The 23,956-nt window shown below is 43.4% G+C and overlaps 1 protein-coding gene across 2 annotated transcripts in view; it reads left to right on the forward strand.

Moving 5' to 3' along the window:
• The first annotated feature begins 9,154 nt into the window (after window positions 1–9,154).
• Window positions 9,155–23,956, forward strand: part of LOC144772957 (pyruvate dehydrogenase E1 component subunit alpha, mitochondrial) — a 221,110-nt gene continuing 206,308 nt past the window's right edge. Inside the window, exon 1 of one of the 2 annotated variants that reach the window (XM_078657661.1) lies at window positions 9,155–9,374. In XM_078657661.1, coding sequence (XP_078513787.1) covers window positions 9,318–9,374 — 57 coding nt within the window. In that variant the 5' untranslated portion in view covers window positions 9,155–9,317. The remainder of the gene's footprint in view (window positions 9,375–23,956) is intronic. The other variant, XM_078657660.1, reaches the window with a different exon arrangement.

Below are 23,956 nucleotides of genomic sequence, written 5' to 3' on the forward strand. Positions count from 1 at the left end.
CGCAATTGGGGACCTATTGGGCGGAGGTAGGGGGACTCCTGAATGCAGTGACAGATAGGGAGGTGGAATTCGATATGGCGGCGTGCCTGCTGCTCTGGTTCCCGCACACTAAACGCACCAAGGTGACGAGCAAGTTCCTTGATCTGGGTCTGATATTGGCGCAGAGGGAGATATCGTGGCATTGGAAGTCCAGGGGGGGGCCCTCGCTGCGTAGATGGAAGAATGAATTGCTGCGGTGGTCTGCCTGCGAGAGTGTGCTCCGGATGCGGCAGGCTGTTAAGATGGGGAATGAGAAGGTTTTGGATGCGGCGCGTGCATGGGAGCTAGTGGTGCAGGCCTTGCGTGATTCTTTTGTGGACGACGAGGATGGGGAGAACTAAGCCAGTGGACACCACGGGGCGAACACAGAAGTGCTATATTCCGCACTGTGGTGGTTCCATCTAACTCGACAGGACGAGGCGTACGCCCAGCAGTTGCCGGGGGGGGGGCCTTGGGGGGGACTGGTTCATGGGGGTTCGGGGTGGGACGGGGTGGGACGGAAGCCACTGGATGGTAGCCGCCTGGGTGCCTTGACTCTACTAGGATGGTTGGCACAGTGTGGAGTATGAAAGGGCTGGAGGGAGCAGCCAGGCGAGATAGAACGATAGCACCTAGGGTAGGCCCCGATATGTCACTGCTTTAACTCTGGGATGGCTGACGGAGATGTTGTTGTGGGTGGGGGGGATAAAAGCAGATACGTACAACGACTTTTCGACCATGGTCCCTGTGGGACGTGCACCGTGCTTTTCCTATTGAATGTACTAACATGCCGCCCGGCCCCCGGGATGCGGGCTGAATGGCTGTGTACAGTTTGGACTTCTTAGTGGATGAGGGGATGTCACGAGTGCACTGGTTGATTGATTGTATCCTGTGGTTTCTAATTCTGCAATAAAAATATATTTGAGAAAAAAAAATTACTGCCCCTTCCCTTAAAGGAACAGGCAGCCCTATATTTATGTATCCTTGATTGGACCTAAGGATGGAATTATAGATCTGTGACTCAAGGTGGCCTAATTTCTATATTGCATTGCTTAATCATGTTCTGTTTCCCAAATAGCATATGGCTTTGTCCCTTGAAAGGAAACCAGGTTTCATTTTTTTCTCTCCCCGAAGAGAGAACAGGAACATTAGTTAGGATTACCGTATATGGTGTAGTTGCCAGCGGTAGAGTTAAAATCTGTGTAACTTTGGTCTTTTGTGTATCCCCTGTACTCTTGGTGCTGTGTCACATGCCTGAGGCACCCAAGCAAACTCTTGTTCTTCCTATAGATTTTTCTTTTGTTGCTTCTCCCCTGACCGATGTCGCATCATGCTTAGTTATTGGGGATTTTAGTTGTGTCCTAGTTCCATTTCCCTTTTCCATGTTCCTTTCACCAGTCAGCCCATTTATTATTATGGGCGTATTGTTTATGTTCACACTTCTAGACTGCAGTGATGTATCAGGGATCCCCCCATGTTATGTATAATTCCCTTTTGTATGACCAGACTGGTTTTCAAGAATTTTCCTCAGGCCTACTTCAATGTTTTTTCAGACTGACTGTCGGGGTAGTGATAGACTGGTTAACTGACCCAATATTATAGTAAGACAAGTTTTCCATCTCGATAGGAGATATCTTAAGTTTACCTTTTGAACATGACGAATTTTCAATGTCCATTTTAATTTTTCAGTTCTCTTCTGTTCCTGCTGCTTTAATTTTTGGTGGGATCAGATGTGTTCTAATCATGCAAGTACCAGGACTCTCTAGTTCTTGTCTTTTTGTCTGCACATTTGATCATTTAGCCTTTGTATTGCATAGTGCACTTGATGCACATTTTTTTAAAGGGACTTTTCTTCATGTCCTTGATAATCTGTATTATGTCATTTCTCTATTTGAGATGTTCTAGATAAGGAATATAGGAATCATTGAGGAAAATATGTATTTACCCCATTAGACAATGCCACTGTGTGAGGACATCCATTTAGATTCCCATGGCGTATTGCCACTCCCTTGCAGATTGCAGGCCACCTGCTTGCAGTCCCCTTGTTAAAACCCATGAACTGTTTTTTGTGCTTGATTTGAAGGAAACTAACAATTGTGTTACATTTCCTATATCACTAGGTTCTGCGGGATCTTCCAGAGTCAAAGGAAGAGTGATACCCTGCAGACCTGTGATCGAGACTAAGCCCACTCCCATCAGTGACCGCTACAGATGAATGACAGACTTCTTGGCTCTACAATTCCTGCAACCAGAAAGTCGCGAGGCTGGACAGCGATCATCAGCGTGCCGTCAATGGTACCTCCCAAGCAAGGCATTTGCTTCATCTGAAGGCGTTGCAGAAAAAAAAAAGAGCTGGTTCCTTGTTTGCCACAGAATGAGAGCTTCTGTTTGTTTGAGCTTTCTACCTGTTATGTGCTAGAAACCTCTGACAGTGTACAGTCCCTTGAGCCCTTGGCCCGAGTTTTGGCCACACACACACCTCTTTTCCCTTTGCTCCGACGGAAAGGCACTATATTCTGGTGCCCATGAGAGAGCAGCTTGAGCGTCCTCTGACACTAAATAATGAGTGTTGGAGTCTGAAAGTGCTGCTGATCTTGAGAGGTTGTTTCTCAGTAGTGCTTGGATCTGCACGAGATGTTTTGTGCCCATGATCAATGAAGAGCACATCATTTGTAGTGTCTGCCACAAAGAAGAGACACTGGTGCATTGTTTTGAGACATTGAGACTTTTGAGTGAGCGGTGGGTGTTTGCCAGGAGGGCACTCCAACTAAGCAGTACTTTTTCTCATGAAAAGGCCTGAATCGAGAGGCCCAACGCGGAAGAAGACCATGGAAGGAGATTTAATGGACAATAGAAGCCTTCCAAAGAGGCTTATAACGGACTTTGGGCACAGTTGCAGATATAGACTGAGTGATTGCCTATGTAAGGGCAAAAGGATGGTCTGTGGTTCCTTGAATTCTGAACCTGTGTTTTAAATATCATGATTCTGTTATGAATTTGGTAACAGCAGACCGTAAACAGTGAGTTCAGCAAGTGCAAGTGTTTTCGTCATGTTACACCAATGGATTCACTGTGTATTTGAAGGTTTTATTCTGAACCCTCGGGTTCCATCTTGTGCATAGCAGCCATTTTGTGGATTGCCCTTACAGCAGGCCCTCACTGTGGCAGAACAAGTATTTAAGGACATAACCTTAGCATGGGTTTGTGCGGACTCCTGCATGACCTGGCGAAAGCTGTCCCTGTTGCTTGAGGCTAACCTTGCCAAGCCAGTTCCTGCCCTTTAGCTGATCAAGATTATAGATCAGAGCACAGGACATTGTAAAGATTTACTACACACAAACGTGCCTATCTTACTTCCATCTGTTCCTGTTCCTGCCTCCACGAGCTATTTATGACATGGGCTGTGATCTTACTGTTTTGGGTTTATCCGGCCTTGTCAGCTAGAGAATGTACGCATTATGTGGACATTGTTTATGGCCTGGACTTATCTTGAAAGTGGGTTTGTCATCATACTGTGCTTTGTGTGCACGTCCTGGGAGTGACCAACAATAATGTACTTCAAAGAGAAAATGTGTGCCTAGGGCATAATAAATGGTATAAAAGGTCTGTGCTGAGACCATTCAGGAGGCTGCCTCGTTCAGTTGCTTTAGGGGTGACTGGGCAACGTAGCCTCACAATTAATTGTAATAAAGATGTCTTTTCATATTTCAGATTCTCTGTTGATTTCTTTGCTGCTTTTGAATGGACTACTTATTGGTAAGACCCCTGAGAATGAATTTGAGGATTTCTAGTACATCACTCAGACACACTCTCCCTGTTGTAATTACACCTAACAGTCCACCTTTTATCACTAACAAATATATAATGATCCTTCCATCAGTTGACTTAAAAAAAAAGCCTTCACTCTTTTATCCCTCCACTAACCTTTTTCTATCAAAATTAACAGACTAACATGTTCACTTCTCAACTATACTAATATACTTCCCAAATAACTGAATAACATATCTACTACTCAAATTACTTCATATATATACTATACTAATTTTCAAGACTAATACTTTATGGGTTCCGGAGTGGCGTGCTACTCGACAAAAAAGCGCTTCAACACCCATCAGGGGTAACAAGTGCTATATGAATGCAAATCTTTCTTCCCCTTTTATCCATCCGCTATCCTTCTCACTCCAAGTAATAGACTAATATCCACCTCTGAAATGACCTCATATTTCACCTTATTAATTCACCACTAATCCTTTATAGGCTCCCTGAATAGCATACGTCAACAAGCGAGCGATAAATAAATACAAACCTTTGTCCTCCTCTATCCTTCTGCTATCATTCCAAATCCAAATAACTGACTAACCTATCCACCACTTAAAATGTAGTTGCATGTTTCACTATACTAATTCAACACTAATCCTCTGTGGGTCCCAGAGTAGCGTGCTACCCGCCGAAAAAGCGCTTCGACGCCTCGTCAGGGGTAGTAAGCGCTATATAAATGCAATTACAATACAATACAATCAAGCGTCCTGCCTTCGGGACTGAACGGCCTGCCTTAGGGGTGACTTATAGTTTTAGAGTGCAGTAACCTCAGATATGAGAAAACATATATATCTGTTGTGAGGGGTATTAGCACCAACTAACATAGGCTGCAATGGCAGGCCTGTAGTCACAGTTTGAGTTGTGTCTCATGGGTGGCACAATACATGCTGCAGCCCATGGGAGACCCCTGAGACATCTTGGGTACCTTAGTACCATATACTAGGGACTTACAAGGGTACACCAGTTGCCAATTGTGGAGGTACACCAGTACTTACCACGGTCAATTTAGGAAGGATGCACAATCACTGGGGTCCCGATTAGCAGGGTCCCTGTCAAACTAATGAAAAAAATATAGTGACACCTGCAAAAAGTGGGAATAACTATGAAAGCATTTCCTACTTTTCTACACCTATATTGCAAAGAGTTTAAAAGTCCACACTGCTGTGAGGCCTCCTCAGATACAGAATGATTGCATCCCATGCTGGGCAGTAGGGTCTGACGGATACTGCTCCTCCTAGAGGCCACATACCATGGGAGAAGGGCAATGCTTTCTTTCACAAGCTCGTGGAAGGGGAGTCCTGCAGTGTGTGGGTCTTTAACCACCTGTGCCATCACTGCTTCTGTCTGTTTGTTTCCTCTTGAGGACCAGTGATACGGACCTCCTCCCGCACAAGTGAGGGGGCTGTTTGGAGGGCTGATGGAGAGAAGATAGAGCCATTGTAATCCAAAGGAGGTGCTGCAGTGGCACGGGGAACTGTTAGGAACACTCTGTTGACTGGAATGGTGGCCACTGCAAATCCAGGGTGATTTTAGACATGGGCTGTTCCTGGCCCAACCAGACAAGCACCGCATTCTCTCAAGGATGGGCAGAAAAATGCAATGTTACAACAGCTAATTGCCGCACAAAGAAATAGTGCCTAAATCGCAGTGCGAGCAGCGGAGGTACATTAATAAAGTTTAATCAATCTGTACTTGGTCCAAACTCCACAGAAAGAGCAAGAATTGATGCAATAAGTGACATGTTGTGAGCGCAGCCGAATTAGAAGACAGCAAAGCAGCCCTGCCATGTACCACACATCATGGGTCAGACCAAGGCATTTTAGTGAAGTGGTCAACATCACAACAATAAAATGTAGTAGTAACATATTTTTAAGCCTCCTGACACCACCGGCGCTGGGAGGCACAAACTGAAACCAGGAGGAGCGCTACATTAGCACTGCACATAGCAACTCACACTGGCACCGCCAGCGACCTGAGCGGCTGATTGAATGATTCAGTCACATTGAGACCCAGCAATATTGCGTGGCCTGCCTGTCGCAGCAGTGCTGCACCGATTAAAAGACAAGATCATCCTATCCGGATTGATCATTAGCCGACACTGCCCTCACTTAAACCCAGGGGGGGAGGGTTACTAGTTGTTGTTTTTCCAGAAATTTGCCCCATCCCAACGGTGAGTGTCACTGTAATTAGCCCCTTTACATTGGCGGGCACTGGATACATTCTGTTCTTCATTTGTTGCAACGCCCACCGCTAGAGAGTGGGGCTGGTGCCTCTGGTCCTTGCAGCAGGACTCTCATCTCATTGGCAGTGCACTCTTAGCCAGCCTTGACTGATGAGAGTCGGTGTGCGTGACTGGTCCCAAGCAGGATTTTACTTTACAAATCTTGCCAGCCCGGGCCCTGCGAAAGGTACATTGCAGTTATATTGCTTGTGTTCACACGATAAGCAGGCGCTGACAATGTCTTGAAACACAGCTGTGCCATACCACCAAATGCACAAGAGGAACTTGAGACATATGTGTAGCCTCTGGCCATGACAGGCATTTCCTGATATTGTTTTCCGGCTGCGACTCAGCTCTGCCAGAGGACTCTTCCATCACCAGAACTTAAAAGAACCAGAGCCAATGTGAGGCAAGAGAGTTTGCCTACCAGTGCAATCTCAGCAGCATGATGAATGGAGTGATTTAGCAGAGCTGGCACATGTTAATGCCTTGCTAGGCCCATAGCAGCGGCAGCATTTTCTCACTATAGTGTCTTATAACAAATAGTTTCTTAAAAAGAGTTTAGTGGTTACTTTTCATTCTCAAACTAAAAAGTTAGTGGATTTTCTAAAGTGAACTATGAAATAATAGTGCTGGGTGCAGTGAATGGGAAAGGAATGCAATATTTTCCTAACACACAACAACATTTAAATCCATGTCAATGAACTGTACATTTTTTAAATACACCAGCAATTTGAAAAGCACACTGAAGCATGTTTTTTGCAATTCTCAAGTGTGATGGAACCAACATTTTAATAGGCTCAAACCAAATCAATATAGTTTTTGAAGCTCAATTTCCGCATATTATCATTTGTATGCTACGTAGGTTTATCAGTAAAATGGTTTCTGAATTTTTTTTTAGTGGCCATTCCAAAAGTAAATGTGCTGTCTAAAACTCACAGTGCACTATCACACGAAGCTTTAGTATTATTTTTGATATTTTCTTGACTTCATTGTTTGGTTTTACACATGAGAAAGCGTCACGCTAAGTGTCACACATTTGACAATAGAATGCAATTCTAAAGTACCTTGAAACGTCACCCAAAAGCAATCTGTGAACTTGGTGGCTATGGCAAAGACGAGTGATTATGATGACAACGAATGGCAAGTAAAGGCCGGGCTAAAAAGCGGATTTTTAGTGGTTTTTAGGTCAAGCCTGGGCAGCACCTGCGCTGCGAGGCATACTGTATTCAGGTGTGGACTTGGAGCTCCGCCCATCTTTTTAATTGTCACCTGTCATTGTCCTTTGTAAACTGTGGCTTTTCATTGGTCAATAGGCTTAGTAGTTCCTCCTTAGAACCGCCTTGTTTCATCTTGTAACCTCCCATAGGGACTGACCCTCTTACATGCGTTGTTACTCAATAATAATCCACATTTGTAAAGCGCACATTCACCCGTAAGGGTCTCTAGGCGCTGGGGGCCGTCGGGAAGACTAAGCTAGCTATTGCCCAGAGTCACATGGTGCTGGGCTAATCTGCCACCGGTCAATAGGCTCTAATTTGAGCCTCCAAACACTATTTTCTTTAATGACTTTCTCCTGTTTGCTGTTGCAGGCAGGACATGCTCTCAACTGCTTTTATTTTTTTTTAACCAACGCACGCCTTTCTTTAACCATGGCGTGCCTTTCTTTACGAGTCCCTCATCATATGAAAGGGCTTTTCTTTATAAAGTGCCGCAACGTCGCACTTCAACTTACAATATTATTATTGCACTGTTTTCTTTAATAACGGCAGGCAGGACATGCTCTTAACAGTTTTTTATCCAGCGCACGCCTTTCTTTATTTAACCAGCACATGCATTTTGTTTGGCGTCCCTCGCCATATTAATGCTTTTTTAAAAATGTTAAATATTTTTTTTCAATGCGCACACTGAGCTGCATAGATCAACTTTTAAAAAGCCGTATTTTTTTCAACGGCGCCAAATACTGCGCTTTAACTTTAACAATGGTGCCCGTGTGCCTACTGTCAGCAGCTCTTCGCCGCCCACTTCCCTATGTGACCACACGGGTTGAGGTTCTTATGATTGAAGTGTGCGCCATATTAATGAAATAGGTCTTGCATATATGAGAGTTTGAGCTATTGGTATTGTAAAGGACAATGCCTTTATTTATGTGTTGGTTTTTAAAATAGATAAATAAAAGGCAGTGTAAGCTGCAGCCTCTTCAAGCACGCATGTCTCGGGATATCTTCGAGTGGCCCTGGCTGAATAGGGGAGAAGGACTCAAACCCAACTGAAACAGAAGACAGACTACAGCAAACAAGTCGGCCGTCTTGTATTGCACATTTTCCCCATGATGCAAATACAATTTCAACGTAAATAAAGAAACTGGAGCAACATATCGCAAACATTTAAAATTCAGTATAATACAATAATTTACAGAACGAATGAAATCCAAGATACGTTATAAGCGGTAATACAAGAAATTATAGGTATATTTGCTGTAAATGTAGCCTTTGAAAAAAAGTGTAAAGTTGTCATACGCAATTCTTAATAGTCTGTTACAAACAGTAATCTCTATTACCTTCCTGTAAAATAATCGCCAGGATGCAGACCTTATTATCTTCGTCCTCTCCCTGACACGTCCGTTTTCCCTTTTTATGTTGGCGCTGAGAGCTGGAATGTTAGAAACAGACGAGGGGCTGCAAATTGCAAGGTCGATTGGTAACTTAATATTCAAAAGCAGACAAGTAAGCTTCAGAAGAGTGTTGCCTGACACTGAACTCGTGGTCAAAACTCAACAGCCATCTTAAAAACGTGCTGGTAGTCGATAAACACCATTGTAGACAGATTTTTTTCAAATAGTATATAACACAATCTGACTTCTCTTTCTTTGGGCTTCAATACAACAAAAGCTTTAACAACAAATAATTTAGCAGGTATATATTTTGTGTATTAAACATTTTTCACTACAAAATTTGAGCTGCTTCGCGGCTTAAAATGGCCTCAGTTGGCTGCTTTTTTATATCAATTTCGTCAAAAATACAGCATTGTTCGTGAGCAGGTATACTTAAAGCGTCCCACTGCTCCTTTGAAATGGCCGCATTTCCACTTACCACCGCTTGAGGCGGCTACTGATAATGCTGTTCTTGCTTGCTGTTTCTGAGAGTGCGTTGCATTTTGCCTTCCAGGCTACGCTCTTGGGTTTTCTCGGAGGACAACCGAAGGGCGGAGAGCTGACAAGTCTGTGTCCGAAGCTCCAGCTATCTTACTGTTGCACTCCATGCGGAAGATGCTATCTGTCCTCTCCCGAGTGCTCCGGGGCCCAGCCCAACACCCTGTAAGTGTCTATATGTACGCGAGAGTTTTTTTAAATGCTACTTTATTGAAAGCTTTCACAGGACAGTCTTACAAGAATGTGTCATGTTTGACATTTTGACTCCTGTTTTTTCTCTGACACTATATTGAGCCCATTGCTTTTTTTCTAAGTGGAGTTGGCCAGTTCATGTATCTGGCAGCAGATGCATTTTAGCTCTCTAATGTTAATTGTTCGTAGAAGGTTTATGGCACCCGTATACTTTTATATGGCATGGTTTTATAGCGCATAATACTTGCCTCACCAGAGCCTTCTGCAGATGGTTGGTTTTGGTTTCCGAATGGGAGAACGCCAACTAACATTTGCTGAGGGTATGATTGGGTGCAGACCCAGTTCTCCATAGTACCAGTGTCCGTATTAGTGTGACATAGATAGGTAATCTCAAGCCCACGTATATGTGTAACCTAGGGTTATCAGCCAAAATGCAGATGCTTGCATGTAAGGCAACCTACCCAATTCCTATTAAGAAACCATTATCGAGGCAAGCTTATGAAGGAAAGTGGATCAAGTCTGTGCATGGGCATCCACGATCCTGTCTCCCAACACCATACCAACAATGGTGTCGGGGACATAGGGTTGTGCGATCAGCAAACATACCACAGGTTAGTGAAGATGTATATCAATCACTCGGGACTCCCCATATAAGAGTCCAACAAGACCAAAAATCAAAAGTGTATGGAAGGTGTGCTATACGTGGATATACCTAGTGCAAGGTCAACACCATGCTGAATATGGGAAACCCACCCTCAGTCGCAACAAACCTCCCTGCATCTCTCACCTGTGCACATGTGGTGAAAAGCCCACCCATTCTTACGAGAAAGTACCCCTGACCTCCCATCCTGTGGCATTGTGTAAATGGAAAGAACTTACTACAATTGGTGCGAAGCGGGAAACCTAACCACTCCTCTCGACCGAGCAACACATATTTCCAGGTCTTCTATACCATTAAAAGTGCCTATTAATGATGTATTATTCTAGCGATGGGAGCCACATCAACCATAGGGTATGTATCTAGAGCAATATATGTACTGTTTCGGCCAACTATGAAGAGTAAACAAGAAATAGTACGTAAGACCACGACGGACAGACCTATCACTATTGCGACAACAGCAATTATTTTTATCCATGCAAGTGCGTAAGAGACCAGATAAAAGGACACCCCATAGAGAAGAATTTGCTTATTAACCTTTTCCATTCGTCGGACGCCCCCCCCCCGACGTCACGGTGGACGTGTGCGGAGGACTGCGCATGCGTAATTTTTTTCAGCACCATGGTGGAATGTCCGCCGTGGCAACGCGGTTAAGTGGAAAATTACAGGTTGCAAGCTCTTTCTGTGGGGCTACCTTTCAATATTGACTAACCCGAGTTGGATTTGATGGGATTGGACGCAAGGTTTTGAAAGTTAACCATATTGGAGAGGCAATTGAATATGTCACTGCCAAATGCGCCGCTGGAAAGAAATGGTCACCACCTGTATCGAGAAAGAAAGTGAAATTGCAATTGTCGTGGAAGGCTATCCTATTCCTGAGAAATGTACTGATGGAAGGAGAATATACGGTCTTAATAGAAAAGGGGGAAGAAAAGCGACCCATGCGTCCATACTAACCATCTCCGTATATCGTACCAATGCGGGCAGTCCGGGTGAGAAACAGTGGGAGAATAGGAATAGCTAGTGTATATCTTTCAGTCGAAAGGGTTTAAACAATGATTTGAGTGTTTCATTGGTGGCATAGTCGAAATGGGATGTCTTAATCTTGGAGGTTGGTTGTGGGGTAGAACATTAACTTCAAACAGCGCATGCAATGTTTATAATAAATCCGTGTTGAGGCAATGGTACAGTTTTTGTAAGAAAACAATGAGACTTTGTTTTCTAGTAAACATAATTTGCTTAGTAATATTGAGTATTGCCCACATATACTAGAGTCTTCATCAAGGCCATCGGATACTTTTGAACTATTATTGGCTTATGACTGATCTGTATCTGCCTCATTTAGGGTTGCTCTCTAATAAGTAGCTAAAGAACAGTGTCTGGGATAAAGGCGTTAGTAACTTATTAGTATCATATAGTTCTTCATCATCTCTTGACGGCACGTTCTTCACAACTGGATTTTTCTGGTCATGCAACTACTGCAGTCCCAACACAAGTCTGTTCATCACTCGGTTATTCTAGAGCAGAAATCTACTTTAAATAAAATGGTTTAACATCTTTGTCTCACACCAGAAGAAGGTAGATCGCCGTACCAGATTTACACGTGTGAGTTTCCTTTCACTTCTCTGCGACAGACCTTTGCTGTCGTTCTTGGGAAGATCAGGAGCTATACATTACAAGATCAACAATAACAATAATACTCTATAGTTCAGTCGATGAAGAGAGGTTTTGATCAGTTTTAAGGGTTTTATTGTCGTTTAAAAGTTTAGTAGGTTTTTCTTTTTATTTCATTAGTAAAGTCATCAATGAAATTACAGGATTGATAGCGAAATATTGGTTAGAACAAATCGCCAATCCGCAATACAGCATGTTCCATAAAGGATAGAATTCCCTATTCTAAAGAATGGGGCAAAATTGGGCGTTAGAAAGAACCCATGAAAAGTTCGAAAGTCAGGAGTGAGAGTAAGCATAAAGCTCAAGAGGATGGAGAGGATGTGGTCTAATGGATAGGAAGGTCGACCTCAAAGCTGGGGAACCGGGTTCAAGTCTCAGCAATGACGCCCATCATCCAGTGATTCTGGGCAAATCACTTCATCTCCCCGTGCCTAACAAAAATGAATGTGTCCTTGTGTAAGCAACTGGTGCTCATGTAAAGCACTCTGATACCTCGCGCTATGTAAAACTCTGGGGGAAAAAAAAAAGAATCATTCGTCAAGATCAGCTGAACTTACCATAAATTGAGTTTCACCAAGCAATATAACCACGCAGTGCCGACTGCAATCAACAACAGGAGAGATAGGGTTGAAAATTAGCATTCAGAATCTGAATAAAAACCATTCGCATTCAGCTTCAATGTGGACAGGTGGTATGGAAAAACCATTAAAAAAAGGCAGCAATAGAGAGCGTTGATCTACTCTAGGAATACGCATTAATATAAACGGTTGGAATAAATGTTGCAATCCTTCTGTGTCTTATTCTCTTCAGCCATTAGGGTGTTGACACTTCTCGAGAACAGTCTCATCTTGTTGTTTCTCCTGTATGATTATTATTCAGCACCACATTTCCATACCCCACAACTTACAAAATAGCTTCACCGTGTGAGGAGGGGACAGGGTCTTGGAGGGGGTGGGGCCTGGTGCTGGGAGCTATCTAAGCAGGGCAACAAGAGAGGTTTGGGTCCTGTCTCTGACCGGCTTGGACCACTCAATCTACCAAAACAGAACAAATGGCCAGTCCGGTTTTACTTTTTATCCTTTGATCACACCCAGCCTATAAGTACTGGGTGATCAACTGTTTTGTTTTATTTTTTCATTTTATTTTTACTTTTTCATTTGATTCTTTGTATGTCCTAAAAAGCACAGTTATCAGACAATCAAGAATGCATTCAGAAAACAATGTGCGCAATATATACAAGTGTTCAATCTGTACAAAATCAATACTCAAATTTCAGGGACACCAAAAGGATATTCACAAATAATCAATTAATACAATACAAAACAATAATTTCTAAATAGGCACCAGTCCTTCAAATTAAATTCTTTGCCACAGACCCCGAGCCTGTGGCAAAGAAGAAGGGTGCAACTAGGGATTAAAAGAATACCACGCTTCCTACCCCTAGTAGTGCAATCCTAAAAGTATCTAATCGTAGGCTTAGTAAGATAGGCAGGCAGTATTTCTGAACTCTGTTGTCCACCTGTCTTCTGATATTTAATTTGAAGGACTGGTGCCTATTTAGAAATTATTGTTTTGTATTGTATTAATTGATTTTTTGTGAATGTCCTTTTGGTGTCCCTGAAATTTGAGTATTGATTTTGTACAGATTGAACACTTGTATATATTGCGCACATTGTTTTCTGAATGCATTCTTGATTGTCTGATAACTGTGCTTTTTATGACATGCAAAGAATCAAATGAAAAAGTCAAATAAAATGAAGAAGTATAATAAAACAGTTGATCACCCAGTACATATAGGCTGGGTGTGATCAAAGGATAAAAAGTAAAACCTGACTGGCTATTTGTTCTGTTTTGGTAGAGAGCTATCTAAGCGGCACTAGTCTCTGCCCCTCACCAAGCCCCCACGCCCTCTAAAAAAAAAAAAGGTCATTGAGGCTGTAGCTGATGTCCTGGGATGTTTTCACACTTTTTAATAGACATCAGCTACTTACTGCCTAAACAAGCTAAAAATCACCTGTTTAGTATTAAATCTTTTTATTGATAGGATAAAAGCATTGGAAAGGTCAAACCGCCTACAATCCAGCGGGCCGGCGAAAGTAATTCCAATTGCACCAAGAGGTCGAGGCATTAAGATTTTCAACTATTACACACAGCATGCCGCCTACAACCCAACAGGGCCGGCCGCGTCTTAAAAGGAAAGGCAACTGGTAGACAAAGTTAAGGGCAATCACCCCGGGGCTTTGTGAGGCAAGAGGTTCCAGGTGCCTTATGCAGACCTTGAAGTAGTAGACCCAATGTGAAATGAAAATCACCTGTTTACAGTGGTTTTCAGCTCGTTTTCTCTGCGACCATTTGATTTCGGCTCCTCACCCGGTGGCCGTGTGTAGGGAGCCGAAATCGTATGACACCCGGTGGCACCGCGTGAGTTGACAGGTATGCATTTCTTTATTATAAATCGGAAAGAAAATAGGTTCAACTATGAATATTTCCAATTGATGAATTGTATTAAAGCGTGTTAAAGAATATGAAATTATGCTATTCAATGATCAAAACAGGGATGAGGAGTTCCTGTAGCCCAACGCCCAGGACATTATGTTTGGGGTCAAGGGCCACAAGTTTTCATGTGTATTTTTTCCTTGGGACAAGTAGCCCAACCCCCTGCAGCACAAACCCTTTGGCTGCCAGTGTACAGTTCCATATTATAAATCAGGGAAGGACACTGTCAGCAGTTAAGGTAATATTTTTGCCCATATGTTAATGATGTTCAGACTTGTATTTATGGTTCATTAATTGAAAGCCTTTATTATTAGGGTGAGTGCTGTAAGTAAATGTTGTAAGCTCCAACTGCATTACTGACAGTGGTTCTAGTATAAAAATGTGTACACATGTTTCCAAAGTTTAGAAATATGAGGCTATGTATAATGCTCCCAGAATGTTCTCTGATTTGATGCAAATGTTTGCAGAAGCTTGAAAGCAAGATTGTTGATTCTTTGCTTTCAAAATAAAATGTTAATGGAAAAACAAACCATTTTGCTAAACTACTATAAATTTCAGGTACCATTTCTTTGCAGCATCATTTAGAAACACATGTTGATGCATGCTAGAATGTCCCCAAAATATTCATAATGGAATCATTGTAACCAGTTTCAGTAACCTTATGGGAAACAAAAATAAACCAGCATTGGCAAAGCCAGTAGATTTTGAAATTGGTGGTCAACTTTTGAGTTTTGTCAATGTGCACCTTGTTTTAGCATGGTTTTTGTAAAAATGTATTGGTGTGGGAGCTGACGGGCCTTCACCATTATAACAAGCATTGGCAAAAGCAAAAATAGTTTTTTGGTCTCAAAAAGCACACACTGCCACAGTAGTTATTGGCACTGAACAAAACTACGTTGTGTGCTGATATGCTCCCTGTGAAAGAGCAGAATGCTGTCACTCACAGTGAAGCCAGCAGATACAGAGAGAGAAAATTTAAATAAACTCAAAAGGTCACGGTCAACACCAGATCAAATTAGGGGCCCATTTAAAGAAACTCTCAAAAGTGCATCCGTGGTATATGTCCTTGCATGAAGTGCAGCTATACGGCTTTCGTGAATTCCCAAGCATTTACAGAAGTAGGACAAGAAATAGTACTCCTAGAAAATATTTGTGAACTGCATTTTAGCATGAGCAAATTTGCATGTGTAGATTTGCTCATGCGAAAATCTGTGTTTGCAAATTCACTTTCCCTCCAACCACTTTTTTCCCTAACTCTAGAAGAAGGTTTACATCTGCCATTATCAGGAGTAAATTTCCAACATTTCTCAATGTGGGAAAAGATTAGAGAAGAATTGTTGAAAACCCTTAAAATATGCAAGTTAGTAGGTTTGCCCAGACTCAAAAGGACATTCTAACCCTGCAACTATTGCTTACCACTACCTTCAGCCCCGGTATGTATATCTGCAGAAACATGGCAACATAGGGGGATTACATGCATTCATACACTACTATGGTATGAGCCCTGGCATAATCAGAGCGGCTATATTAGAGCTCCTATATAATAAGATTGCTGCCATAATTTGTCGCTGCACTACATGGCACCAAAGAGGCAAGTGAATTTTGTTACAGGACAAGTAGATTTATGAAGCAACCTGCCCCATGGACAAGTAGATATTTTATTAAATTCCACACCCCTGATCAAAATGTTTTTTTAAAATATCTTTTTATTAGTTGTTTCCGCTGAGAGTTCCTTTAACTGCCAGTGCGATTAGCAACTTTAACATTCTGGACATGCTCCTGGATTGCCATGATTGGAGACATTTTAATAGTTGGGCATTTCTCTCTCTTTTTTTTTTCTTTTTTTTTTTTTCTGTGTTTCATAAGTCTTCTGTATTTTGACTGCCATAACCTTTACCTGGAAGTTCACTCAGTATAATGTGTGCCACACAGAATTGGAACTTGACTCCTCCTCAACCGTTTATGGTTTTGGACGCAGAGCATGTAATAAAATACAAACAATGGAAGGATTACTTTCTAAATTGTGTCAACAATTGAGGATGATATGGTAATGGAAAAAAAGAAGAAAAAATATTCAACATTGTTTGGGCCCAGGAGGATTAAAATCCTACAATCGAATCAAGAAAAAAACATAGATACCCTGAGTTTGGAAACGTGTTTGACAATACACTTTAGGTTCTTGATGGACACTTTATACGTAAAGTGTGTGCGGCCATAGACAGTTTAGAATTTTTCCAGAGTCGGCAAGGAAAGAAAGCAGGGATTGACGACTATGTGGGTTCTTTGGAGAAATTAACTTTGTTGTGTAATTTTGGTAATTTACACAATTAGTTTTTCAGAGACCAAACTATTATGCACACAAATGGCTCAAATATTCAGGATTGCTTACTGGTTAATGGTGATGCATCTTTGATAGATATTATCGCCGTAGTACAAAAAGCTGGGTTGAGGGCATTATGCTATAGAAGAGGTGGATGATGCAGAGTTTGCAATGATTGGGAAGCTGAATAGTGGTATATGTTTTGGCAAACTATTGGAATTTGATACGAAGGATTCTAGTGTAAAAAATAGAATGCTATGAATAATACATTTTGGTAGATGTGGGAGTTCTGAACAATATGCCCATAGTACATTTTGTCCTTCATTGAAAGAAATATGTGCTAACCACAACATTGTAGGGCACTTTGCCAGAGTATGTAGAAGGTAAAGAAATAGTGAGGAACATGAGAAAGGAAAATGTATTTACCTATTTATTTTTGTGTTTTATAGAGCGCAAACTTGACCCGTTAGGGTGTCAGAGCACTTTACAGAGTCATAGAGTTGTACAAGAGGCATGGAATCACAAGAGTATAGCATAAATTGGGAGGGTGGGGGAGTGCTGAGTACAGGAGGGATGGGAGGATAAAATATACAGTTAACATTACAGTTGCTGAAAACAGGCCCCAGGTTTAGTCTCTGTGGTGGTTGAAGGACAGGGTTTAGACGAGGAATTTACCCATAAGGAAGGATTTGGCCTCCTTTTTGAAACGTACTAGAGAGGGGATTCTTCTGATGGCGGGTGGGAGGGGGTTCCATATTCTTGGCGCAGCCCCAGCAAACGCTCGATTATACTTTTTTTCTTTTTCTTTTCTTTTCTCGAAAGCATGCAGGCTTTAGTAGGAGGTCTCTGGCGGACCGTGAGTTTCTGATTCCTCCAGATACCACGAGTTTCTGTGCAAGATATGCAGGGGAGTTTGAGTATAAGGCCTTGTGTGTGATGCATGCCAGCTTAAGCTGTATTCTGGCCTTGAGAGAAAGCCAGTTCAGCGCTTTCAGGTGTGGAGAAATGTGATCAAATGTCCTTGTGCCGGTAAGTAGTCTGGCAGCCGCATTGAGGCAGGCTTTTAAGGGTGCTAGGGAGATCTTGATTACACCAGCGAGGGTGGAACAGCCATATTCCAGTCTAGAAATGACTAGTGCTTGGGCTGCCAGTTTTAGGTCGGGAGAGTCAAGGAAGGGTTTCAGTTTCCATAGGTAGCTCAGGTAGAATCTGGCAGATTTGGCCATCGAGCTGATGTGGTCTTGCATGTTCAAGTTGCAATCCAAGGTTATTCCCAGTGATTTGGCAGAGTCCACAATGGTCGGTGGGCAATTTAAGGCTGCGATGACCTTAATCCATATCTGAATCTCAGGGTCGGTTTTTGGAGGGAAATTAGAAGAAATTCTGTTTTCTTTGTGTTGAGTTTTAGTTGATTGGACGAGAGCCATTGGACGGTCATCTTCAGGGCCTCATTCAGGGATAGAATCTCCTAGAGAGATGAGATTTTGATGTAGATCTGAGTGTCGTCAGCGTACATATGGTAGGAGATATTTGCGGTGCAAAGGACTTCGGCAAGCGTTTTTGTAGATCAATTTTCATTGCAGAGAATACAAGAAATGTTGTCATTAATTAAAGGGACCAAATGATTTTCCACTATGGATTTAGAAGCAGCTTATCACTATGTAGCACTACACAAGAAAGTTAGCGATTTAACTGCGTTTCTCGTACAGTTTTCGCTGCTTCCAGTTTCAAAGGGTTCCATTTGGGTTGATGTCAGCTGCAGCCGTGGTTCAGCGTTTCAAGTTCATTTTATTTAAAGAATGCACAGTTTTTTCAGGATGACATTCTAGTAACGGGAAAATCAAGAGCAGAACATGATGATGCATTAAGGAAAATGTTACATGTCCTGCACGAGAATGGTTTGACTGCATATTTGAAAAAGTGTACATTTGCTCGACACGGTGTAACTAACTTAACTAGGACAAGAGGTAAATGGTGAGGGAATTGGACTTTAAAAATGGATCGGGACCATAAAAAACACCACCACCAGCACCCATGAATAAAGACGATTTTTGGAGCATTCTTGGGATTGGGCGAGTTTTATGCTAAATTCATTCTTTTTTTTTTTTTTTTTTACCAGAATTACTTTTTAATGCGGCAACTACTTAAAAACAAGACTATTTAATTGACACATGGAATGTCAACATACGTTTGCCGACATTAAGGAAGATATTTTTGATGCAACCTCATTGCAAGGATTTGACCAACATTTACATGTGATTGTAGCCACGGATGCAAGTAATGGCGGTTTAGGGGCAATTTTGACCTAGAAGCAAGATAGTTGATCAGAAGTCAATGTAGGTTTTGCATCTAGGTCCGTGACTCAAGCGGAAGTAAAATACTCAGTGATGGAAAAGGAGACTCTGCTTTGTGTGTGGGATGTAGAGAAATGTAGACAATGCATTTGGGGTTTGAGTATTGTTTAAGAACTGATCATATAGCTCTTGTTAAAGAGCTTACTTAAAAAGTGCTGGACAAAGCAACTCCAAGGACTATATACTATGTTCTTTTTAACTTTGATGCCCTTAGTGCGAAGGGTATACCCAGACGTGCGTCCCGTGCCCAATGTGCATCTGGATTCAAGCTAGCCTGGCTGATAAGGGGTGATACCCCAAAACCTGTCCCAGGATGCTTGTTTCCAGTCCAGGAAGGACCTGGCTTGACAGTTCGGGCTCGACAGTTCCCATGAGAAGCAGGGTCAAAACTGATTTGCATGTACCTGAGTCCAAACTGGGGTGGCATGGTGAGCAAAACAAACAATGATTAAACCCAGATCTGTAACTGGGGATGAATGTTTACATTGTTCAGCATCCTCCGTCCTCCTTCTGTTCTTTTTGCTTAAAAAAGGGATGGGCAAAGCAACTCCAAGGAGTATGTACCAAGTGTTAGGAACAGAGTTGCAGACTTTGTGCCGCATGCCTGTACCTACAGTTCCAGGGAATTTTTGGGAATAGTGTAGTGTTGCTGAAGTTTGGAATGATTCAGTCAGTGGAATAGAAAGGGAAGAATGGCGTGTGAGTTTGGAGAATGATACGGATTTGTTACAAGTAAAATATATCCGTGTTGGATGGCCAGAGAAAAGAAAAGGTGACAAAAAACATTGGAAATTGAAGGACCAGTTGAGTTCCAGTGATGATTGCGTGATGAGGAGTATGGCTGTTGTACCTCTGGAAAAAATTAGTTGAAAGATGTATAGATATATGCATAAAAGTCATCTGGGGTAGTGAAACAAAAAGAAGGGTTAAAGAGTGGTACTGTTGGCCTGTCATTGACGTGGAAGTTGAAAGACTAGTAGGGAATTGTATTGATTGTGGTAAATCTGGTATGTCTGAAGTAACTTTTAGACCGCTTTTATGTCCTATCAGCTGTAAAAAGAAAAGCTTGTTATTCCAAGGCACAGAAGTTGGTGACACTGCGTGTGATATCGCAAAGTGCTTAACTTTGGAGTGTAATTGTAGATGAGTGCAATCTGGGTTAAAAGCCGGCTGAGTGGCGGGTAATTAGAGCTCACTCGCTGCTGTAGGACAATTTGGACGACTGTAGCTCACCGGAGCAAGGGGGAGCCGGTACTGTACTTCGGAGCAGCCTCCCCCCCGCCCCCACCGCCCCCCGCAGTGGAGCACCTGTTTGGGACCAAACATCGCCTGCCCCTGGAGATGATGGTGATGGACAAGGAAGAGAGTAGGCGTGCCAAGGCTGCTTGGCGCGTCACGGCCACCGGGCGGACATGTGTGACCTGATTGGCTCCTGCCAGGGTTGTTTTAAGTTTCCAGTCCAGCCCTGACCCGGTCTGCACCTTCTGCACCCAGTTTAAGGTGCACCATGGTGAAGACCAGCCTACTGTGCCTGAATGGTGATACTGGCCCCATTATGTTAGATGTGTTAAAATTATGAAAAGCATTCTGATAGTATTGTTCGAGATCCTTTCTAAAGGTTGAACATTTCTTGGCCAGTCAGATGTGTGCCACTACACCATTCTAGATCCCTGGTCATTATTTGCCTATTTCAGCTGCTTCGGTAGGTTTTTCCTGTTTTCATTTCTCGTCGTCATCTACTCTGTGGCTGGACATTTAGGGGCAGATTTATGATAACTGGCGCATCCCCTGAGATGCGCCAGTTATTTTGCGCCGCTGCTCCGCCACCCATGGTGCGCCGCATTTACAATGCGGCGCACCATGAGGCAAAAACGGCACAGATGCGTGACGCATCTGTGCCGTAAAGGTGGCGCATTGCTGGAGTTGCGTCGCAGGCGCGATGCAGCTCCAGCAAGGCTCGGAGGTGCCCCATCTTTACAATGCTGCGTCAAGACCTACGCCTGCTTCAAGCAGGCGCAGGGTTTTGACGCAGCATTGGCCTGAAAGTGACTGAGTGAAATCTTATAGATTTCACTCAGCCACTTTTGCGAGGCGCACCTGCCCCGGAACGCCCACCCTGTGCCGGAACGCCCACAAGTGGCGCAGGGCTTTACAACGTGACGCATCTGCCTAGATGCGTCATGTTGTAAATGGGTCGTAGGGATGCGCCACGTTTACGCTGCAGTTGCGTGACGCAAAAGTGGCACATTCCCAACATAAATCTGCCCCTAAGTGTGAGTCTTTTTCAGGGGGCTGGGGTTTGGTAATTAGGAGTATGGAATCTGCCTGTGGCACCTGTTATACAGCACAGGTGAAGCATTTCATTTTGCTATGTAATCTAGTTTTCCAAAGGACTTCACAACCTACAATGCATAATCTCCTGGCGGCATTTCCGGGTTAGTTTACGAACAGCAGCTTGATGTTTGTCGGCAAGTGGCCATGTGGTGTAAATTCTATGTGCCGACGCAGACCCCATTTCACTCCCGTAAAGGGTAATAATATAAAAGTACAGTCAGGGGGTTGTATTTAGCGCAGGCAGGTGTGCTCAAGCTATCGAGCCTGATGGTAACAGCCAAGTTCCTGGAGGCTCTTAACATTATTCCCAACTAGATGGATGCGGGTGCGCGATGTTGGTTTCTCGCCATCTCTTCTGTAAATGAAGAAGAAGTTAAAGAATTATGGAACCTTACGGGAATGAACATCTGTCCAACCACAAAATTGCTTCTGGATGAGTTAAACAACGGTAGCGTACACTTGTATAATTGATTATTCACCATAAACAAGCATTGAAAATGAAATAGGTCTCACCTTTGATCAAGTTAAAGCCTAACAAAACAATTCTAACTACACACAACTACAACATATACCAAATATACACTAAATAATGCAAAGATAGAATACAATAAAATCAGGAAAAGCAAATAACTTTAAATTAATCAAAGGCGAGACCTATTGCAGTTTCAATGCTTGTTTTTCTTTATGGTGCAGCAGCAGTAAAAAAAATCTTTTTCTGCGAGCTGGGGCTGTTCTTTTCCACTCCCCTGGAAACAACAAAATGTCTTGCCTCCGTTCTTGACCTTTTTCAGCACAGATGTAGAGACTTTCCTCAAGCTAATAGATGAACCTCCTAATAATCCATGGGGTTCAGTATATACCCAGGACCAGTGGCAGCTAAGCTTCAAGCATCTAGCCACGCATATTCAAAGTTGGCCCGTAAACGTTGGAGGGGGGACAGTCATTCAGGGGTGTATTTCCTTCATTTATGACACAGATATGACAATCGGTTATCAACGAAAAATGTCACTCACTCTCTAGATTGTAAACAGATGACCTCTGTTCAGTCAGTTATTGTTATCAGATTCTGACATATTGGTAGAGCAGGACACAACAACAACAAGGTGGGGGATTGAAGGCTTGAATAAATCACTTTCAATTTCTCAGGGTTGCATCTCAGTCCATCATTTTTTTTTTTTTGAAAATTCTTTTTATTAACCTTGCTCACAGGTACATAAAAAGCATAGCAGCGTACAGTTAGCAGGAGATAGCTTTAATCATTAATAAGAGCCACCGTGGCTCCACAGGGACTGGCGAACCTACCAGTATTCCCATAGTGCGAGCCACCTTAGACCAAAAGGGTGCCACGCCCGGACATCCCAAAGGATGTGGAAAAACGTACCCTCTTCGCGGCAACCTCTCGTGCACAAAGGAGATTGAGTCCTGCCCCATGAGAATAAGTCGTCGCGTAGACCCAGTCGTTAATGACCTGAAGCTGAGACGCCCTGTAATACAGCCGAACGTCCGGTAGGGCCAGCCCCCCATCATACACCCACCTAGTAAGCTTTGTCAGCGTGATTCTCGGGTTGCCCCCGTCCCATAGCAATGTCCTCATGGCCTGGGATATGCGCCGGAACATTCCGTCTGGCACCGGATAGGGCGAATTTTGTAGGATGTACAGGAGACGCGGCAACGCCAACATCTTAAAAAGCGCGGCACGCCCCTTCAGAGTGAGGGGCAGGGCAGTGAGCGACGTCGGACGCCAATCTCAGCAGAAGCGGCTCCAGATTTCTGGCGAAGAACTCCGCCTGTCCCTAGTAACGTACACTCAGAGGTATTTAAAGCCGTCAGTCACAACCAAGGCCGGACATCGCGACTCGATCCGTGGGGGGGGGCCCAAGAGGGGGTAAATCAATGACTTAGACCAATTGATCCTGGAGCCAGAGTAGCTGCCAAATAATTCAAAAAGGTGAAGCGCCTGTGTCATGGAGTGGTAGGCTCTAGACATATAGAGGACTATATCGTCAGCGTATAAAGATATACTCTCTTCCCAGTCATCCATAAGCAACAAGCCCCAGAATGACTGTTCTCTCCTAATCCAGTGGGCCAATGACTCTAGCGCCAGGGCGAACAGGAGAGGGGACAATGGGCACCCCTGCCTTGTACCACTCCGTAGGGGGAACACCCGGGATAGTACTCCGTGGACCCTCACCCTTGCCACCGGCGTTTCATACAACAGGCGCACCCAGCCACAGACGACTGGCCCAAACCCCAGACGCTGCAGGACCATTCAATGCCGTTTGTCTATCTCCCTCGTCCTCCGTCATGTACATTACGCCATAAAGCCTACGCAAATTATGCTATGTACTCCTATGAGGCATAAATCCCGACTGGTCAACATGTACCAGGTCCGGCAAAACTGTGAGCAGGCGCATCGCTAAGGCATTAGCCAAGACCTTGGCCTCCACGTTGATGAGCGATATCGGTCGGTATGAGGAGCAACAGTCTGCCGGTTTCCCTGGCTTATGAATTACCTCTATCGTGGCCTCCCACTGGTCCGGTGGCAGTACCCCAACCTGCTGCGCCTCAAGGAACATGCGCCTCATGAGTTCAATCACTATACTGGCCTGTCGTTTGTAAATTTCCACTGGGAGCCCGTTCTGCCCCTGCCCCTTCCCAGCTTTGAGCACGTTAAGTGCTTCGCACAATTCCAGGACTGTGAGGTCCTTCTCCAGGCTGT

This window comes from Lissotriton helveticus, chromosome 8, assembly GCF_964261635.1.
Source record: "Lissotriton helveticus chromosome 8, aLisHel1.1, whole genome shotgun sequence".
Taxonomy (NCBI): domain Eukaryota; kingdom Metazoa; phylum Chordata; class Amphibia; order Caudata; family Salamandridae; genus Lissotriton; species Lissotriton helveticus.